We start from the raw sequence: 22,562 nt of genomic DNA on the forward strand, positions 1-22,562 counted from the left end.
GAAGCCAAAGGCAGAGAAGCAGAAAATGGCAAAGTTGTATATTTCATGCAGGCAGGGACAGTGTCACCCACATCTTAAAACTCTCATGGCATTTGGTATAATAATCAGCAAACCGCCCACACTAAGTACTTACTGGGTTGAATTAGTTATACTTGATTTTAAGTGGTTTCATCTAGATCCTAAGTGAATAATGTGTTATAAGTGAGGTGGAGAGCAGTATCTTTTATAAGCTCAGGTTAAGTGGCACAAATTTATACCACAAACACCAAAATTGGAAGGGTAATTTAAAAATAGCTTTAATGGCTTTTTCCCAGGCAGCGAGCTGTATGTAAAACAGTTGGTGTAGTAGGATCTACTCCCTGATTGCTGATATTACCTGTGACATAGTAGAAGATAATGCCCTATTTAATCAGTTAAGTAAAATTTTGACATCTGTAACCTTTTAAATAAATTACAACAAAGGTGTCCACTACATCCACACTATATTTAGATACAATTTTACAACATATTAGTTACCCCGTATTAGTTTTGTGATGGTTATTTGATGTAATTTTACATTATCTGGAATTTCAAAGAAAAACTATATTTTATTCTGCTAACGTAGAAACAACCACCAGTGTTCAAAAGAGGTGTTTTTAATTCTCAGTCCCAAACTTCCAGGAAAAAGCTTTGGAACGAAATTTAAAAACCTAAAAAGCTATAATTTTGTAGTTACAGACACTGCCACATGACATGCTTTCAGTATTTCCCTTCCTATTGTGAGTGAGCCAACCGGCACACACCATTTGTAGGCTACCGCTCATTATTCCAAAAGCGAAGTCACTAGTCTAATTTTGTACATGACGTGGGTTATGGGAAAACAAGGAGATCAGTCTCACTGGGTAGTAGATGTATGATTCAGAGAAGGAATTGGGGATTATAAATGAAACAGGTCCCTAGCAAAATGACGCCACCTTACCGCTGGAGCTGAAGTCCACAGGCCCAATCCATTTGAAGGCTGGTTTACGGCCTCGCTCTTCTGTTACGTGCACTTTCTTTATCAGAGCCAAGCTGGTCAGAACATTGGCTATATCATAGAGGCGTCGTACCTTTGCTTGAAGATATAAAACACAATTATGGTCATGCCGTCTGCGACACCATTACATTTTAGTTTATGTGACAGATAACTTTTCTCAGCCACCATAAAAACCCCAAGAAGAAAGCAGTGGGGTGGGATGAAGAGACCAATGACTCTGTCATGAAATCACCCAGGATTTTATGTGTCTGCGGGATCTGAAGACACAGACCAAGGGAAGGTCAGCGTGTCATTCTACTTCCACAACTTCACACCTCTTACAAGAGGCACCTGGTGACAAGCAGGGAGCACTAGGATTGCAAAAACACCAAGGGAGGAATGGGCTGTCATTAAAGGCTTAGTAAGTGTAATTTTGATACAGCACGTCAAAACTTGCCCTGCAGGAGATCATGGCACCAGCTCCACCAGGCAGCTGGTCTGTGAAAATAACAGGGATTCCCCACAGCTCCTGCCAGGTTGCACTCCTGGGCACACAGGAGGGCCAGGATTCAAGGTCATAAGGTATAACTGCGGGTAAGACAGGCAGCTCCTCACCTAAAATCCTGGCATTCTGGCCACTCAGTGGGAAGGACTGGGCTGGGCTGGGCATCCCCTGAATCTTAAGGGGTTTTGGGAGAGATCTCTGCATATGCACTTACTAGAGAAAAAATTTAGAAGGGGTGGTAATCCATTAAACTGGCAAGATGATGAATACAACGTATTTTTGATTCAAGAAATCAATTTACAGGTAGGAAACCCAGTTGACCTCAAGGCTAAGATGAAAGAAGTTTTGCTTATCATCCAGAAACGACATGCATTCACCCCAGCTGCAGCTTTCTGCTTCCCAGTCCTGACAGGGCTGGATTTTATCTAGTCATTTCACCTGCAGGGGGGCTATAATTCCAGCTGGAAACAACAAAAAAGCTAAAGAATGTTCAGCTCGTGGCTTCCAGGGGCTTGAACAGGCTACCAGCAGCCCAGGGCATTTGGCTCGGCATCCAAGCTGGATGGGAGAGGAAGATGCACTAAGCATGAAGCTCAGGCACTCTCTCCCTGTCCAGCAGCCCTGTCCCACCACCCTACCCTGGCCATTCCTCTGGGTCTTACCTTAGACAACTTTCATCTCCACCCTTCAGAAGAGTATGCAGGGGGTGGGGAAAAAAGGGGAAAGAAAACTCAGACATTCTGTCTTGGATGCAGTAATACTAAAGAGAAACGTAAAGTATTTCACACCCTCCCTGACCAGCGTTCTCAGGACAGCATTCTGCTTCTCACCGTCCACTGTAACCGTTCAGGGAAGACATGTGACAGGCTTTAAGAGGGATTCTAGTATGTGACTAACTCACCTCTCACAGCAATGAAAACCTTTATGAGTGTAGGAAGGAGTACATGTCTCTCTCTATATATAACTTTTATCTCAGAGGTAGAAAATATCAACATACGAAATCCCACCCTTTTTATGCTGACAAGGATTCAGGTGAAGATTCTTACTTTTAAATTTACTGTGGTCTGGGGTATCTTGGCTTTCTTCGATCAGAATTTTGGCAGCCACATCCAGAGTAATGATCTTGGTTTTAGAGACGAGGAACAGCATGACAAACTTCTGGCTCATAATTCTCAGAGACTTGTCTTTTCTACTGTTTGCTGATGCTACAAACGGAATGAAACAAAAACATTAAAACCTATAATTTTCTACAAGAAAGACTGTCCTTGCATTTGCCAGATCTAACTCTACCAGCAGATGGAAAGATCACCCTCTTTATGGGCAGAAGCCTACTGGACACACATCCCAAAAGGCAGCACATAAAGAAATGAGCTGGATTTTCTTGTGGCTCATAAAATTACTACTCTAGAGTACACATAAACTCTGAAATTTATATTTGAAACCACTCTCAATGCTTTATACTTATACTTTATATAACAGAATCACAAGTGGCAGTTTTTCTGAAGCAACTTCCTGAAAAGATTAATGTAGGATAAAAAGACAGGGTAGGGATATGGAATTATTTTCAGTACATCAACTCTCCTCTCAAAGGTAAGAACTCCATTTTTATTTCTGTGTCCACAATATCTAGACTATACCCTAAGCATAGTTGGTGCCCACCTCTCCCATTTCTTTTCAGAAACACATGAATAAATAAACTACATATAAATAGGCTGATTAGATGTGTGCTCCTGTGGAGGGCAGGCACACCGTCCCCAACAGATGGCTGTCTTCTCTGGTTATTAGGATAAGTCTTGGCTCATGGGGTGGAACTAAAAGGCATGAGGCAGTGAATCTAATGAAAACCAGGCCCCCCTTTCTTTCCATTCCTATTTCTTGTATTTGCAAGTGAAATGTGAGTATGATACTTGTACTTTGTCATCTAAGCAACACGGAGAAGGGTAAAAATGAAGAAGATCAATGACTAAAAGAAGAGGATAAATATAAGTTGGAAGGGAAGAACAATGCAGACAGATATGAATCAAAATCTCTGCACCAAATGAAAACAGGGGGTGTCTATCTTTCTTATCAACATTTTCTGCAAATGGGGTCCTTTTCTAAGTAGTCTATTCCAATATACAATTAGATAAAATTCTTTCAAAAGATCACTTCTTCAAAGTAAATTTTACTTAATGTCTCACAAAAGAAAACAGCATGGGGCTGTCAATCTAAAATGGGAGCACCGTTAGCGATTGACGGTCCCAACATGCCAAACACTGGTGAACTGCCATGAGACAGGTTTCAAGTGAGGTTGAGTGGGCAGCCCAGTTGGGAGCCATCTGTCTCCCTTTCTCCAGTAGAGAGAATAAGAGGACATCTCCCTCCAGGGTTGTCAATCTGGCACTTCCCATCTTAGCAGTGAAACTCTTCAGAAGAGACCATTGCTGTCTCTGCCATTACTCATGAGGTTACAATGAACTCACAAGAAGGATAGTCAGGCTCAGAGAAATCCAATAACTGTGGATCTTGGGACTCTGGATAGCCATCTTTTTTACGTTCTCCAAATTTATAATCCATCAGGTCCAGCTCTTTCTTCTGGAGGCATGCCATCTGCTCTTCGTATTTCTGCTCCTCTCCTAGTCTCTGGAGGTTCCTAAGGGTTTTGGGCAGGCTATGCCGTCCATGCCAGCCATACTGATTCTTGGCCACCCGGCTGACCAGATGCAGTGACTCCAGCACATTTACAATGTCATAGATACGTCTCCTCTCCACACCTGTTTGAAAAACAGAAGCCAACAGACTTCATGCACATGAACGTTTTTGAGTATAAATTTCCTGAGGGCCTAGACCGTGCCTGTGAACTACTTTGCATGATGCCCAATATAATACCCACAAGTGTAGATGCTCAATAAGTTCAACCTATATGGATGAAAACAACAAATTATTTTTCCTTTTCCTTCTTGGGATCCAATCCTCAAAAAGATCTTGGATAAATCACGTGAGGTATGATTGTACCACTGTACTCCAGCCTGGGTGACAGAGCAAGAGAGGAAGATCCCATCTCTTAAAAAAAAAAAATATTGGCCAGGCACAGTGGCTCGTGCCTGTAATCCTAGGACTCTGGAAGGCCAAGGTGAGAGGATCACTTGAACTCAGGAGTTTGAGACCAACCTGAGCAAGAGCAAGACCCCGTTTCTACTAAAAATGGAAAAAATTAGCCAGGCGTCATGGCGTGGACTTGTAGTCCCAGCTACTTGGGAGGCTGAAGGAGGAGGATCACTTGAGCCCATGAGTTTGAGGTTGCTGTGAGATAGGTTGATGCCATGGCACTCTAGCCTGGGTGACAGAGCGAGAGACTGTCTCAAAAAAAAAAAAAAAAAAAAAGTATTCACATAGGTTAAGTTTGGTGAGAGCCCTGCAGTCAGACTGCCTGGATTTGAATCTCTGATCTATCCCTTACTTAACCTTTCTATGTCTTAGTATTTATTGCATAAAATGATGAGGATTAGATGCAACCATCCATGTAAAGGGTCCCCAGTTGTAGCCCATTTTAAATAAATACTTTTGTAAATACTTTTTGCATGGCATTGGCGATACCCCAAATCCCTGCTAGCAATAATAGGCCACAGTAGAAACTGATTCTAAAAATCTCATGTCTGTGACTCACTGTGTTGTGAAACAGGCCCTTGGACTCATGGCCTATTTTGCTCTCATCTAAGTATCCATAGCAAAAGCCTCTAGGCATCTTGCAGGAAACCAGCCTAGCTACAAAGATGCCCTCTTTCTTTTCACTTGCCAGGAGCTGTTATATAGTCAGGGCAGACTCAGTGAATGTAGCTGTTGGCCCTTCAAAGACTTAACACGAGAAATATACCGAATTACAATAAGAACTCTGGAGCTGAGAGAAGTTCTATCACATGCATGAAGAGGCCTTTCACAGTCAATCAGAACATTTCCGCTCATGACCCTCAAAGGCTGGCTACCCTCAGAAGCTCAGACTTTGGTGCCAGATGCCTGCTGGAAGGTGCTGGCAGGAGCAGTCGGCGGCCCCTTGTCCAAAACTGCCTGCTTCTTTATTCCAGTCTGTTTTCATATATTAACACATCTTGTTTAGAGTGTAACATTTTATAAACCTTCCCATTAGAAATGTCATGTGAATGCAACTGAGACACCCCAGGGCCAGCCATATGCCCGCCTGTTTTGTTATTTTGTTTTTGATAGTAAGCTGTTAAGTCTCCATCTAGTGGCTAGACATCCCAAGGAGCGAAAATAAAAGAAGCTTCTGACCACTTGGAGAGTTACAATTATGCTTAATATGCACACTGGGTGTTCAGTAGGTGATTCTGGTGAATGCCAACGTGGTGGCTGCTTGCCTCCTCATTCACTCACCTCTTCAACCTGGACTGAATTTAACTGTCCACTGGCTAGTGCACTAAAAAGTTCCATTTCACGGGTCTCAAGACCCATGTGTTAATGTGTGATGCGCACTGTCTAGGGGATGGACACGTTTGAAGCTCTGACTCGGGTTGGGGGGGACAAGGGCAATATACGTAACCTAAAATTTTGTACCCCCACAATATGCTGAAATAAGAATAAAAAAAAAAGAAGTATATTGATGATATACAATTGTAAAAAAAAAGAAAAGGCCCATGTGTTACTCTGTCAGAAAGCATTTCCCTGGCATTCAGTCATCTTTTTCTTTTATATTCAAGTAGTTCTATTAATCCTCATCATGGCATTAACTTATATGGTCAAGGATTTACCAGTTGTTGCCATGCTTCCCTTAGTTTCCAATGGAACTTATTAAGAACAACTCTCAGCCCAGTATCCTAGGCTTTGCTATTTTCCATTTACTAAAGTCACTCCCAGTTCTTTAAATTCTTACGAATGACGTCAACGTCAAATCTACATAGCACCAGAATCTGAGAAACAGTGTAAGTTGAATGCTCTACACATCCTTGGTCTTGTAGCTTTTACCCTGGGATGTAGCAGGAAGTTTTGACTCAACCCCAAAAGACAGTCACCACTGAAATAGCTTTCAGCAAGGGATCCCGTTTTTCAACCTCACATGAAGAGACATGGCATGCTCCTTTGGCAGGTCTGGGTGATCAGGAGGCATTGGAGAGCTGTTGGATTTTAAAAATCCCTGGAGTTCTGATCCAGGCAGCCATAACACGGGGATCTGCAGAATGATCTGTAGCCCACAGGGGAGTCCTCCCTGGGACCTGTAACACAGCCCTCCAATATCTAATCTTTTGTCTTCTGCAGTGACATCAGTGCAAGACCCTTGGTGGAAGCTGGGTATAAGGAGGAAGTAGGCTTCATGAACTCCAAGGAGGACACCAGACAATCTGTCATTTTACCGTCATCTTCCGTGAGACAAGTTTCCAGCCCCATGTGCCTCACTGGCTCTTCACCATGCCTCTGTCCAGCTGGCTTACTTTCCTTTTCTTGATCAAATGCCACCAATCCTAGAATACTGTATTATACCTTTGGGTTCCAAAGTGGCTCCTGAACCCCAGCACTCTACTTCCTCTTCCTAGCTAGAGAGGCTGATGGGACAGCTGGGGACGGGGGGCTGGAGGCATTCTAGTAAGAGCTGAGTAGAAACTGTTCCATGTAGTAATAGGAGCTATCAATGTGAGGCAGTGACTTAGGCACATTACAGACATTACCCCCAGCTTTGCCATGTCTCTGCAAGGTAGGTGCTATAGTCCCTACGCTATAGACAACAAAAGGTGAATTAACTTTTTAAAGCTCTTACAGCCTGTAAATTAAGAGAGCTGGGCTTCAAATCCAGCTTTATCTGACCCAAAGCCCAGGCCGTGGTCTTCCCATGGCAACTCACTGCCTCCTCATCATCTCAGTTTCCAACAGCCAAAATCTTTTTAGCTATGATAATTCGGACTGATACTCATCTACTAGGGCATATTCTTCTGGGGTATGGAAGAAGTAGAACTAAGAAACAAACAAAAATTATAATCCATCATTTATTTATTTAGCTAATTTCTTCAGAACTTTTTCTTTTTATTCTGTATGTAAAACCCTCCAATGTTTTAAGGGGACACCCTGACATCTTCAAATCATTGTGATTTCTGCTTATTTAATGATTGTCAACAGCATGTTCATCCTGGAACCAACTGCAATCCATGTCCACTAGGGGTCTCTACGCTGAAGCAGCTGTATACATACTTACAGCCAATACAACCATCCTACATTACATACTCCCGCCACGTGAACCCATGTATTCCTCTTTGTTATAAGGTTTAGCTGTTTGATTTATGTCCAAATGTGCTTTTTCTAGTTTGACAGGCTTGCTGTGAAGATCGTGGTATAGGGTTTCAAACATAATGCTCATGCTCTCAAATTCTTCCTTTAGTTGAAATGACACCAGTTCTGATCGCCTGGAAGCACTATTAAAAATCAAAAGCAGGCTATTTCTAAATATTTCTTGAGTCTGTCTGAAGTCAGATGAATTTAAAATATGAGATACTAGTTTGTAATGTAAGTCACATAAAAATACTGCCTCTTATGAAAATATTTTGTAAGGTTAAAAAACCTGAATTTTTGTTTGGCTCTCAGGTCTAGAAGACTCCCTGAAATTCTATGCATAATGAAGAGAGATTCAATGATAACAAAGAAAGCTCTGCCTGCTCACCCTTCAGGCTCACGCTGCCTGAAGCCTTTGGCTTGCCTAAGGAAACCAGTTTCCCACTGTAGCTGGACACAGGCCTCCAGGTAATCTCATGATACATACCAAGACTGACGGCAACTTCATCTAGGGAGATGGTAGTTTTCTCAGTTGACAAGGGATAACTTGGATAGCGAGCTAGAAACTTCTGGCACAGGAGTCCTAAACTTTTCTGTTTTCTGCTTGGCCTTTGCTTTTCAAATGCGTCCACGGGACTGTTCCCAACAATAACAAACTATAGAGGGCAGAGAGAAGGGAGGGGAAGACATCACAGTTAACATCCTAATGGAGAAATTGCAATGGCTGGTATTGGCAAACCGGAGGGACATCTCAATCCATACCATCCTAGATTCTGGTTAAACTACATCTCCTAATATAATTTTCTGTATGTTTTACCTATTGCTTTGTCTGGGCTGAATTTTTTCTCCTTTGTAATTTGAGGCTGAGTGTATCACTAAAAGTTTGAAAAATTAAAAATGTAGTCATTTCTAGGTAGTTACACCTTTGCTACTAGTGTGCTTCTTGGACCCATGAAATCAGCATCGTCAGGAGCTTTTTAGAGACATAGAATCTCAGGCCTCAGCCCAGACCTGCATATCAGAATCTGCCCTGTCAGAAGATTCTGGGTGATTCCTATTGACAAGAAAGTTTGAGATGCACTGGCCTGCATCCTGTCACCATATTGTTTTACATTTTACAATTGACCAAAGGTTGATGAAACTGAAGTAGGGCAATTAAATCTTATTATTTCTCATTTGTAAGTATTCTAAACTAGCATCCTTGTACCATCAACCCACATTCGAAAGGGGCTCCATTCAAGCCCCAAGAAAGTACAAGGCTTTTTAATGGACAGATACAAGGAGAAAAGTGATATGATTATCTTAATAGATTCAGAAAAAGCATTTGATAAATTTAACACTCATTCATGATTTCCAAAAATACCCTCAGAAAATTAGGAATAGGAGAGAACTTCTTCAATGAAGTGTATTCATGAAAACACAACAGCAAGTATCTGTCTTAATGGGAAAAAACTTGGAAACTTTCCCTCAAAATCAGGAAAATGATAAGGATGCCCATTATCCCTTATTAGAGATCCTAGTCAATGCATGAGTACAAGATAAAGAAATTGAGGCACAGGGCCAGGAAAAGAATAAGTAAAACTTTTCATTCTGCAGACAATATATGATTGTTCACTGAAAAGAAACTGAAAAGAAAAAACTGAAAAGAACCTCAGACAAGTTATTAAAAATAATAACAGAATTTAACAAGGTAGTTGAATATGAGACAATATATTTAAAAAAATCAGCTGCATTCCTATACAACAGTAACAACAAATGAATGAAGAATGATAAGGTTTTTAGGAATAAATCTAGCAAAAATCTATTTGCATAAGATACTAAAACTGAGATCTTAAGGAAGGATATTTAAAACTTAGATATACTATTTTCTAGATAGAAAGACTCAGTACAATATGGCATCTCTTTGGTTCTCCTGGAGAGAGTTGGAACCCATTCTATTAAGTGAAGTATCCCAAGAGTGGAAAAATAAGCACCACATGTACTCACCAGCAAACTGGTTTCCCTGAGTGCACATTTGGGAATAACACCAATTGGGTATCGGACAGAGGTGGGGGCTGGGGGGAAGGGATGGTTGTATACCTATTTGATGAGTGCGATGCGCACTGCCTGGAGAATGGCCACGCTTGAAGTTCTGACTGGGGGGGATGGGGGTGGGGGGAGGGGATGGGTGCATACCTACATGATGAGTGCGATGTGCACTGTCTAGGGAATGGACACACCTGAAGCTCAGACTCGGGGGGATGGGGAAGCATGGGCAATATATATAACCTGAACGTTTGTACCCTCATAATGAGCTGAAATAAACAAAAAAAAAAAAAAAAAAAAAAAGAAAGAGTACCATAACAAGGTTAATTCTTCTCAAATTAATCTACAGATTCAATGCAATTAAAATCAAATCCAGTGTAAAGTATATATAAAGAGCCAAAAATAGCCCAAACAAGCAAGAAAAATAAGTTGAGGTTCTGTTTCACCTGATACGAAGGCTAATTACAATAGAGTATTGGAGTAGGGATGGACAAATTGGCCAACGGAACAGAAAAGAGTCCAGAAACAGACATACATATAGATGCAACTTTGACATATCAAAGTGGTAGCACTGCCAACTGGGAGGAAAGGAAAAACTCCTGAATAAATGGTGCAGGGACACCTGATTATACATCTAGAAAAACAAAGATGTATTCTTGACTCACAGCATACACAAAAAGCAATTCCAAACGATTAAAGATTTAAACAAATAAAGCAAATTTTAAATGAGGAAAATATGGGAAAATAATTTTCTAACCTTGGGATAGGGAAGGATTTCTTTAAATAGACACAAAAAACATTACCCTTAAAAGAAAGAATGTATACATTGGACTATGTTAAACTTGAGAACTTCTGTCCATCAAAAAGAAACAACATAAAGGGAAAAGACAATCACCAAACTGAAAGAATATATATGTAGCATATATAATTGACAAAAGTTTAGTATCAAGAATATATAATCAATTGCAACAAATCAATATGAAAAAGATTAACAACCCAGTAAAAATTGGCAAAGAATACAAACAGGCATTTCACAGAAGTGGGAAAAACACAGCGGCCAGTAAACATGTGGAAGGAAGCATAACCTCCCAAGTGACCAAAGAAAAGCAAATGAATACCACAAAAACATATAAATTGTATACCCACTAGATTGGCAGAGATTAATAAATTTAACAATTTCAAGTGTCAGGATGTGGATCAATAAATGTTTATACATTACTGGTGGAAGCAAATAGTACTTTGGAAAGCAATTTGGCATTATCTTGTGAATATTTGCATATACAATGACCTAGCAATTCTATTACTAAGTATATACCCAAAACAGTAGTTGTGAAATGTTTTGCTCACAGGATCCCTTTATATTCTTAAAAATGACTGAGGACCCTACAGAGCTTTTTATTTATGTAGGTTTTATCTACTGAGAGTTACTGTATTAGAAATTAAAACTGAGACAGTTAAAATGTTTTGTGAGAAAAACGTCAGTGTTTTATACATTTTTCTCAAATTTATTTAGTGTCTGGATTAATAGAAGAGAACTGGATTCTTGCATTTGCTTTCATTTTCAATCTGTTGCAATGTCCACATTGTATACTTACTAGAAGACTGCAGTATACACTTGGGACAAAATGAGAGTTCAAACTGCAAATGTCTTAGTATTATGAAAATAGTTTTGACCTCACTGACCTGTAAGACTCTTTGTGGACATGAGGTCCCCAGATCACACTTTAAGAACCCCTGTCCTAGGGAACTCTTAGATATGTACACCCGGAGATATAAGCAAGAATATCATAGCAGCGTAGTTAGTATTAGCCCTAAATTGTAAACAACTCAAACAGTTATAAACAGGAGAACAGATAAATTGTGGTGTATTCATGCAGTGGAATACCACATAGCAATGAAAATGAAAGGACTACAGCTACATGCAAAAATGCAAATGAATCTTAACGAAGTATGTTGATTGAAAAAAGCAAGTCTCAGAAAATTGTATACTAAATATAGTTTCAATTTTACAAAGCCTAAGGACCAAACCAAACCAAACCAATCTATGCAATATACTATATAGGAACATGAAAAATACAAATTCAGGAGAGCGATTGTTCTGTTGGGGAGGCAGATGTCAATTAACAGTATTGTTCTGGCTTTTGGGCTGAGAGGTACATTTATGGGGGTTAAAGGTATTGCATAGGGTAAGCGTATTTTATATGATCAAATAGTGTATCAAAAGGTAATAAAGGCCAATTTAAAAAAGATATTAAAAACCTGTTTTATGGCCACTCAGATTTAAGGTATTTACTTCCAAGTAGTGGTGAACATTTCTAGTGACTGATCAGTTAAAATTTCCTTATAAAGCTTGGGTACAAAACCCCCAAATTTAATTTGTTTTAGGGCCATGTTAAACAACTAGTTCTACCAAAGTTAGATATCAATAATGTCACCTTATGAAAGAGGCCAATAACAATTCCCATTGGGTGATTTTCACTTTGCTATATTTTTGTCAAGAAAATTAAAAAAAAAACAAAAAACCTAATGTTTATATGCTTTTGACAGCAAAAAGTGCGGGGAGTTAGTTATGCTCCCCGCAAAGAGGTCCTTTTCTCTTTGTTTCGATCATGGTCTCTAACTTGACTACGACAGTTTGCAGGGAGTTAGTTATGTTCCCTGCAAAGAGGTTTTTTCTTTTGATTAGGTCTCTCAGGCAGGGGTCATCGCAAAGGATGAAAAATATAGTAGGAAATAGAAATAAAAGATAAAGTAATGGCAACAATAATATATAGAGCCAAAGATATAGTTTATAAAGTAAAAGTTTATGAAAATAGATAAAGGAGGGTATCCGGATAGAAATATTTTACCCGCATAAAATATCTCCCCGACTGAAATTTCACATAGGTATTATATAGGGTACATATATTTTTGTCAAGAAAATTAAAAAAAAACCCAAAACCTAATATTTATATGCTTTTGACAGCAAAAAGCACACTTAATTTTATTTAGTTTTTAGAATAAAACCAAGGCAGGTACCATGATTCCCATTTACAGATGAGTAAACTGAGGTGTAGAGACCCTGAGTGGTTAGAACCCAAGGCCTCTAAACCCAAGCTCCTTGTGCTTCCAACATTAAATATAAAATGGAAAGGAAGCGAAGAATAACCCAGACTTAAAAAAGGAATTGTGAATTTTTTTTGGCTTTAAGGATGTAAAAACTGCTCTCAAAACTGTATGATTTGTGTTTAGTTACATGAAACAATCTGTTAGTTCTATCACTCCAATATGTATAGTGGATTAAATTAATTTTGTTTTATTAACTTTAAGTTATAATTCAGGACATCTTTTTCTCTTATCCCTTCCCAATTTCTTCATTTTGGCAATTTTTATAGCTTAAAAAAATCCACCAAAAGGAGAAAAAATAGCTAAGAACACTCAAATCTGCAAGAAACTTTTCTTACCAAGTCTGGGAAAAAGTTTGATGAAAGAGTGAAAATTATTGACCATTGAGTTTTTTAAAAAGTATAAATATGCTGCTTATTTGTCAACAGCTCTGGTTCCCCACAGGACAGGGAATTTAAAGATGGCTTAACTTTAGTAAAACTCCAAACCAACAAACTGAACATATATGAGAATAATGGAATTTCCCAAATCAAAAATACTTAGATTAATATCACCTTTAAAATGTGAGCAAAATTATAGTTCACAGTAGCATTTTAAAAAGTCCAAACTCCTTCATTAAATCAAAATTATTAAATATCATTACTTAAAAAATATTTTATCATTTTTAAATGTGTTCTGGTCCATGAAGTATCAAACAGAAGAGAAGAAAGCATTCATTATGAAAAATAGGATACAGAGCAAGAATTCTGCTATAAATAAAAAGATATTCAGCTTAATACTGCTTTTGGCTCAATAAGAGCTGAAAAATTGAGAATTTTTAATGATCAAGTAATATTTTTTAAGTTCTATAAAAGCCTTGAGGAGCACAGTCTGTTTACCTGTAGAGAGTCTGTAAATGCATTATCCTTGTTTTCAATGGGTCTGAAAAGTCCCTTTTTCTTCTCCCGGTCCCTTATGTCTGGGCTAGCAGCACTAATGAGCATCTTCAGGTTAGCTGTGGGTGTCCATGGTTCTGCTTGCTGTTTGTCGACAAGCTTAACTGGAGTAATGGGATTTCTCTCTGGAGTGAAGATTTTTTGCTTCGATAAGTCAATTGGTTCATTTTTTATTGGCGTCTTCGGGGCCATCCTTGATAGATCAACAAATATATTTTCCTATTTTAAAAAAGAGAACTTTTAGCAAGAGTGAGAAAGGGCAGGTATCAGCTAAGAGTACACTTTGCTCCCACCATTCACTAATACTTGAAAATACAAATAGGACCATATGTTTAGTGGTGAAAAGTATCAGGATAGGACTAATGAAAATTAGACAAAAGGCTTCATGGGAATTGAAGAGTGGTTCCAATGAGAAATAGACTATAATCTGCTACTCCTTTTAAACATATTTTCCGTGGAATCTCTGTGAGAGAAGTCATGAATGTATCTGTCACTCATAATAGTTGGGGCTGATGAAGGCCAACGTGGGTGAGTCCATATTGCTTCTAAGTGCCATCTTTTTAAAAACACTATTTACAAGTTTGCACTAACTAGTGAAGAGCAATTATGCTTTTCTAGTTCAATGTTCACTAGTGCTAATATAGCAATTAACAGTAGGACCAGTTAATGGAAGAACATCTAGCAAAATACCACATTATAAGCCAACCCAAAGAGCTGTGTAATATTCTCCCAGAGCAGTGCTTCTCCCACATACTGATATGTGATCTTACTTCATAAGACTAATATGCAACTCCCACCAGATGTGATTTGCCATTTGAGTTTGTCACTCAAACTGGCTTGTTCAACAAAAGACTACTGATCATAGGCTTAAATGTCCTCGTGGCAATATCAAATTGCTACTGAGGTTTCTAAGTGCTTAACTCCCAAGTTCTGTTAATTTTTTTGCAGGCTGGAAATAGTGTGTGGAAAAGCACCTGTCCTCAGACCACACTTTGAGTAGATGACCCTCAATAATTATAAGAAAACATTAATGATGGCCCCATTATGAAAAAGGACCAAATATATAGAACCCACATTTAGAACTATCAAGTAATTAAAACAAATTCCCCTAAAATAAGTTTCAAAATATTCAAAATAAGAATTCAGAATAAGAGAATTCAATAATTCAATATTCAAGAACAGAAAGATTCTGCTTTTCCTGTAGTATTCCCTTCCAGTCAATAGTACCTTACATGATTATGAAGGTAGATGAGTTAAATATCTGTCACTCAATCTCCTGCACACACACCTATAGCTACTACATGTGTGGATTTTAGCTGAATAGTAATTTACAGAAAGTGCTTTCCTATAAATGATTAACAAGTGATGAGGTAAAAGATTGTTTGGGAGAAACTGGAGTTTGTGTAAGCAGAGCAAATCTTATTCCTTGCATCAGCAGAAGCTGCAAGCTAGCCATGGTAACGTTCTGTCCCAGAGTAACAGGAAGGAAGGGAGTGGATGGGGGTGGGGATTTCTCAAGCCACAGCAGCAGTAAACACCCAGTCCAGAGCACTGCATCCACCCACATCCTTTAACAAGTCCGTGCTGGCATGCCATTCTGATGAAGGCTTCCACAAATGAACTCTCGAGGGAAGTTACGGAGCATTTACTACGTCACGCCCTGTTTCATGTATCTTACGTGTATTAAGTCTTCATCCAATCCTGTGACATAGGTACTATAATTTTTCCAGTTTACAGATGAAGAAACTGAGGCACAGAGAGGTCAATAACTTGCCTGAGGTCACATATGACCTCATTCAATGTAAAAATCATTGGTATGTAAGAAATAGCTGAAAGCAGATGGTTCTGAATTCTGCATTTAAAAATGAGCCTGTCCTGGGTGCAAGTTGGGAGGAAGTTATTGTTTTTTACAACTCCAACCAAAGGTACCCAGCAGGCCGTGATCCTCACCAGCATATAGGGAGAGGCAGGATGAGGAAGTAGTTATGCACAAACGGCCTGAGGCCAGCTGACCTGCCTCTGCTACTTAGCAGTGTAAGTGTGACAAGTTCCTGCATCTCACTATACTTTATTTCTCTCGACTGAAAATAAGTTCATAAAAATGCTCACCTCAAGGGTTAAGAGAATACCTGGCCTGTAGTGAGTGCTCAATAAAACTTGCTATTATCTTTTCCCTCTTTCCATTCTTTATTACCATTCATTCTGGCACTTTGAGATAATACACTACAGGGCATGGTATTGCTATTTTATTTCCTAGATGTGTGTCTTGTCTCAATGAGACTATGCAAGTCAAGGTGCAAGTTCCACATGTGTTATTCATCCCAATTTTTGGCACAATGTCTTGCCCATTACAGGTGCTCAAAGAACACTGTGCCTTGATTATCTGGTTATTCCAAAAGGTGTCCTCTTGGTAGAGGGTGTGGTCCAGGCATGCTGAGTGGACAGATATTTACTTGCCTTCCCTACTGCTTTCACTATATCTGTCCGTATGGGAATGATGAGTTCCTACTTTTCCCCTAGCAAGGGAGCAACTCAGGATGATGATTTATTCATATACTTTGATATATTTTCCCTGCAGTTTAATGAATACTTAAAGTAGGAGGGGAGTTAGGTCATGTGGTAGGTTATGATCATATTACACCTCTGTTAATACATCAAAAAAAAAAATGCCAAGCAAATTGTTTTCTAAGATCTACGGTGGACAGAAAGTCAACTGCAATCTGGTCACACCCTGCTCCATCCATCTGTCTATCCTGCTATCCTGACATTTATAGGGAAGTGGTAAGGGGACTGGAATGGGAATGTGTAAACCTGATTTGTGTCTCAGCTCTTTTTGTATCTTTTTGATCCATGAACAAATTGTTCATTCTGTCTGAGCTCAAGTTGCCATATGCATAAAATAAGGGATTCAGACTACGGTATCTATCATAGTCTGTATCTACCTCCAAAGTTTTCTAGCAAGGCTGCCCAGCTGTATAGTGGACACTGGGATGCACCCAGATTTATGTGGAAATGAATGACTCATTTCCCCAGCTGCTGGAAGTAATGCCAACATTAAACCCTTAACGGGACTGGAAGAGGTCTGACTCATCCAGGATCACATCCCCTCCTGGGAGGCCTAGCTTGTGCTCACTAGCTAATAGAAATAGCAGTAACATGTGAAAACCTGGCCTCCTTGCCCCCACCAAGAGGTCATTCTAGAACTCCCCATAGGGTAACTCAAGACATTTGGGTCCCTCAAAGTCTCTCTGGTAACTGAGGACAGGGCCTGCATCAAATTCATTTTTGGGTTATTACTTTGATTCAGCACAGTATGAAGAATATGTGCTGATGGGTATTTTTCAAAAACCCAACAGGGGAGGTACTATATGTTAACGCCAATTAATGGAAGAAGAAAATGGCCTTAGGGAGGTTATGAAACTCATTAAACCACCATATCCTCAGTATCTGGAACATAAATATTTGTTGGAAGATCTTATAAATGTTTGTTCAACAGTTAATAAATGGCAAAGCAGGAAATCAAACCCATGACCCTGTGACTCCAAACCCCATGTTCTCACCATCCCTAGAGTCTCCTTCCTTTACTTCCTAGCAATATGAAAGAGACAAAAGTCCCTCCTAGTATCTTGGCAGAAGCACTCTGTTCTCATCTCTTGTCTTCTCTTTGAGGTGATATAATTCCTGCTCATATGTTCTATTTCAAACATTTTAGCCACTTGTCCAGTCTCTTTCGAGTCATTTGAGATTTTCTCCAAACCCTTTACAATGTAAAAGCTCAACAAGACACAGCATTTACTGATGCTAGAGGAGAAGGGTCCTTGCTGAAGGCACTTGATAAAAGTCATTGACCCAGAAGGATAGAAGTGGAGTACTGACTTAGACTTTATATAAATGTACATTTACACATTCTTTCAAGGCTTAGTTAAGATGGAAAGGAATTAAATTTGTGGGTGGAAGACATGAACAGAAACATGTTCCAATTGACAGCAATTGCATTCACTACTATCCACAGTTTCAGGCATCCACTGGGTGTCTTGGAAGATATCCCCTGCGGATAAGGGGGACTACTGGATAAGGGGGACTATTGTACTTCTTTTCCTAACAAAAATAAATCAAAATGCTAAACAAACAAAAAATCCCTACATGGAAAAGCACACAATCACAAGTATCCAAAATTAACAAGTGTCAAGTATTCTTCAAGGCCCATTTAACAGATGCTTCACAACCAGGAGGTTTCATTGTTGATGTTAAAAGCCTTGATTCCCAAGGAAGTTGTTATTCTTAGGTTTATATCCAAAGTTTCTAAAACTGGGTTTGTTAAATCTATGTGCCTCGGCCTAAAAATACTCACATAGTTTAGACATTGTTACTGCCAGTTTACTCTTTAATGTTTCTTGAAGACACTGCTTCACTCTTACAAATCACAAGGGGTGCAAAAAGGGAGAGAATGGCTCAGTAGCATTCACGGAAATGCTATCAGCAGCACTGTAAAATATTCAGAGTATGTTGGTGGGCTGAGTTGCTTTATCTCCCTATATGGTAGGCACAGGTCATACTCTTGGGTGAAAGGAACAGCCTCTAGGAGCTGGTTCATTGGTATGAAGACATTTCACAGCACTTTAAGAGTCCAGCATTTAAAACTACAAAAGTCTATTTTCCTGGAATTGAGACTTGACATTCCTACAGAGTATTAGTTAAACCACCCTTGACAAACTTTTGATTGCTGTGTCTAGCATGTCTTACATAATTGGTTCCAACATTACATCCATGTAACCTAGCCTCTCTTTCCACGGCACAATGACTGAGAGTACAATTGCAACAATAATGATATGGATGGCTTCATTTTAATAAAAGTATGTTTCTACAATGTTCATCAAAATTGATTTGATGTTTATAAGACAAATACAAGTAGCATGTTGGAACACGATTAGATATCACCATCCTTAATATGCTAGAGATTAAGGTATTTATGTGTGCTTACCTTTTGTGCATTTTCTCCATCTTCAATTGCAAAATTTAGCCTGGACTGCCTGGGGTTGATCAGGTCTTTTAGTGTTAAACAATTTACTTCCATCTGTAATGCACATTAGAAAATGACCGTACAATTAGATATTTTTTCTTACAACAAAATATCTACATATTTATTACTTGTGAACATGAACTTCCCCTTCCCTAAACACGTCCTGGGAATTTCCAGGAGTGTAGCCGCCTTCCAACTCTCTCTAACACTCACATGAACAAACACAAACACCTAAAGTGTGCTTAGTAATTACTGAAAATCTGGGAAGAAAAAAAATCAACAAAAATAGTAATTCTTTATGAAAAAAACAACAGGGCAAAATAAAGTTACCAAGTCAGGAGGGTGTTGGGCAGATCTGTCAGAAAGTACAGGGTCTCCCAGGTCAGTTAATTTTGGCGCAAACAACTGGGAGGAATTCGGCTTTGAGGGGGTTTGAATCAGAGGAGGAGGAAACCTGACCGCTAGACCAAACCCACTCAGAGCTTAGCACAGCCCTTTCTCAGGCCTCCAAGCAGACCCCCAAAATAAATTCTTCCAAGGAAGCCCCTAAATCGTCGGGAAGACCCCTCTACTGCCCAGCTGGAGGGAGAGCTGGACCCGGTACAGGCCCCGCGCACCCGGTGCCGCGACCATAACACCTCGGTCTCCCGCCTGCCGGGGGAGCGGAGGGGTCGCAGGCTGGCAGCCGGGGGTCCCCTCATCCCCAATTCTCGCCCCCCCCCCACCAGCGCTGGGGCTGCACGCTTACTTACTCCCGCTATGCGAAAGAGGCTTCCTGCCTCCACCCGGACCTCCACCGCGCCACAGTGATGCGGGAAGGGTGTGAGGCGATCAGCAGCCGGGCGGCGACATCGGGAGGGTAGAGCGAGGCGCGCAGATCCTCGCGCCAAGTGCCCTGAACTGGCGGGGACCCGACAGCGTCCGGGCAGCGCCAGCGCTCCGGAACCCCCGAGCGCTGCTCCAGCCTGGATCACTATCCCCGCTAAAACACCTCCTCTGGCGCCTTGAGACCGAATTTGAGAATCCACCAATCAGCTGCGGCTGGAGGGGCGGCCCCGGCCAATCGCGCGGCCGCACGGCCCGGGCTCTCCGCCCCTCGGAGTCTTGGCGCTCTGGGCCGCGCGTTTTGCCCTCACCCGCCCAATTGTTGCTGCCTCAGTCCCCCTCCCCCTTCCGGGTACCTGGAAACCTCGTACCCGGGAGCCAATTCCTGCGAAGGACGCAGGCCCGGGCGGCCGCGGGAAGCCAAGGTGGGGGCGGCGCGGGGCGGCGCGGGGAGGCTGCAGGAGGAAGGGAAGGAGGAGGGCTCTTTTGTTATGCATAGAAGACCCGCTCAGCTCCCCGCGGCTTGCCGCGCCCGGGGACCTCGGGCACAGCCTGGGGAGGGGAAAACAGATGGAGTTTGGAAAAACGATCTACGCGCTCTGGATGCTGCTGCCGCCACGCCTTTCCCCCTCACGCCTTAGTAACCTGCGCGGAAGCGGAGTTGTTCAGACTTGCTGGGGCAAACTTCCTAACACCCGAACGCTGGTGTGACACGTGAACCATGGTTACCACTCTGTGCTGCGAGCAGATGGCACGCCAGTTAGCCCTGGAAACTAGACTGGAAGCCGAACCCATTTTTTCCCCGCCTTAACTTTTTTTTACAAATCCGCAAATGTTTCTCGGTATTCCCTTTTCGGAATATCGCAAATAATTAGGAAGGGAAAAGCCTTATTTTCTAAACAGCAATTCTTTGCAATATGGACTGGCATTCGGGAAACAGTAGAGAAAATTTCCTCAACATTACTGATTTGTATAAAATTTTTCACTTCCTTCAACTTGAGTTTCATATTTAAATTATGAATGTAGGTAGAGACAGTTTTTTTTTCAAAAAAACTATTGTTTGGAATAGTTTTAGATTTACAGAAAAAAATGAAAGATACTACAAAGAGTTCACATATATCCAGCATCCAATTTCACCCCTATTAACATTTTATATTAATATAGTACATTTATTAAAATTAATGAACGAATATTAGTATTTTATTTTTAACTAAAGTCATTACTTTATTCACATTTTCTTAATTTTTATCCAATGTCTTTTTTTCTGTTCCAGGATACCACATTACTTTTAATCTCCATATCTCCCTAGGCTCTTCTTGGCTGTGACAATTTCTCATACTTTCATCGTTTTTGATGACCTGGACAGTTTTAAAGAATATTGATCAAGTAGGTAGGACCTCAATTGGAATTTGAGACGGCCTTTTTAAACCATGTCTACAGATATTTCCCTACAAATCATATACCCCCAAATATATATATGTGTGTGTATGTATATATATTTTATATATTTTTTTAATTTTTTTTAAAAGAACTTTGGGCAGAATTCAGAATGCTCAATCAAGTTTTCCACTTTGTACTCTAGATTGCTGGTAAATACAGCCTAAAAATTGCTGCTAGGGCATACGTTAAAAAGACAACAAAGCACACAAAACATTAAACATAAAGAAAAGTAACAGTAGTAATAAAAGGTTGACATTTTTGTAATAGAAATAACATTTTGAACTGAAACTAGTAGGTGGAAGCATAAAGAAAAATATAAAGAATAAAATTGTAATTTACTAAATTTTATACTTAGGTGGAAGCAAAGAATTTAGATGAAAAATTTTTTACAACTATATTAATTTTCTGTGACTGCTGTAACAAATCACCACAAACTGGCTGGCTTCAGAGAACAGAGATTTATTCTCTCACAGTTGTGGAAGCCATAAGTCATGGTGTTCACAGGTCCATAATCCCTCTAGGGCTCTTAGAGGAGAATCTGTCCTTTGCCCCTTCCAGCTTCTGGTGGCTGTTGGCAATCCCTGACATGGGACTGCCTCAGCCCAAACTCTGCCTCTCTGGCCACATTGCTTTCTCTTTTGTCTGTTAACTCTCACCTGTGTGTCTTTTATGAGGACAATTGTCATTGAATTTAGGTCCCACCTGGATAATCCAGGATATTCTCATCTCAAGATCCTTAATTTAATTACATCTGCAAAGACCCTTTTTCCAAATAAAGTAATATTCCTTCACAGGCTCTGGGGATTAGGACATGGATATACCTTTTGGGGGGCCACTGTTCAGCCCTTTAGACCTGTGGTCCCCAACTCCCAGGCCATGCACCAACTCCTGGGCCACGCCCTGGTACCAGTCTGTGGCCTGTTAGGAGCCAGGCAGCACAGCAGGAGGTGAGTGTTAGGCGAGCGAGCAAATCTTCATCTGTATTTATAGCTGCTTCTCATCATTCGCATCACCACCTGAGCTCTGCCTCCTGTCAGATCAGTGGTGGCATTAGATTCTTATATGAGCAGGAACTCTATTGTAAACTGCATGTGAGGGATCTAGGTTGCACACTCCTTATGAGAATCTAATGCCTGATGATCTGAGGTGGAGCCGAGGCGGTGATGCTAGCACTGGGGAGCGGCTGAAAATACAGATAATCATTAGCGGAGAGGTTTGATTGCACAGAGACCATAATAAATCAATTGCTTGCAGACTCATAACAAAACCCTATCGGTAAATGGCAAGTCACAATGTAATAATAATAGAAATTAAATGCACAATAAATGTAATGCACTTAGGTCATCCCAAACCATCCCCCACATCCCCTGGGTCCGTGGAAAAATTTTCTTCCATGAAACTGATCCCTGGTGCCAAAAAGGTTGGGAACTGCTGCTGTAGACCAACATTCAAATTATTAAAGTC

General features: G+C 40.4%; 1 protein-coding gene across 1 annotated transcript in view; it reads right to left on the minus strand.

Annotated features, from left to right (window-relative positions):
- E2F7 (E2F transcription factor 7) overlaps positions 1–18,887 on the minus strand; it is a 34,098-nt gene extending 15,211 nt beyond the window's left edge. The window contains exons 1-6 of the mRNA XM_069491043.1: positions 18,795–18,887; positions 13,757–14,032; positions 8,236–8,404; positions 3,962–4,252; positions 2,546–2,704; positions 959–1,093 (exon numbers count right to left, since the gene is read on the minus strand). Coding sequence (XP_069347144.1) covers positions 959–1,093; positions 2,546–2,704; positions 3,962–4,252; positions 8,236–8,404; positions 13,757–14,032; positions 18,795–18,887 — 1,123 coding nt within the window. The remainder of the gene's footprint in view (positions 1–958; positions 1,094–2,545; positions 2,705–3,961; positions 4,253–8,235; positions 8,405–13,756; positions 14,033–18,794) is intronic.
- Between the last annotated feature and the right edge of the window lie 3,675 nt (positions 18,888–22,562).

This window comes from Eulemur rufifrons, chromosome 16 (genome assembly GCF_041146395.1).
Source record: "Eulemur rufifrons isolate Redbay chromosome 16, OSU_ERuf_1, whole genome shotgun sequence".
Taxonomy (NCBI): Eukaryota; Metazoa; Chordata; class Mammalia; order Primates; family Lemuridae; genus Eulemur; species Eulemur rufifrons.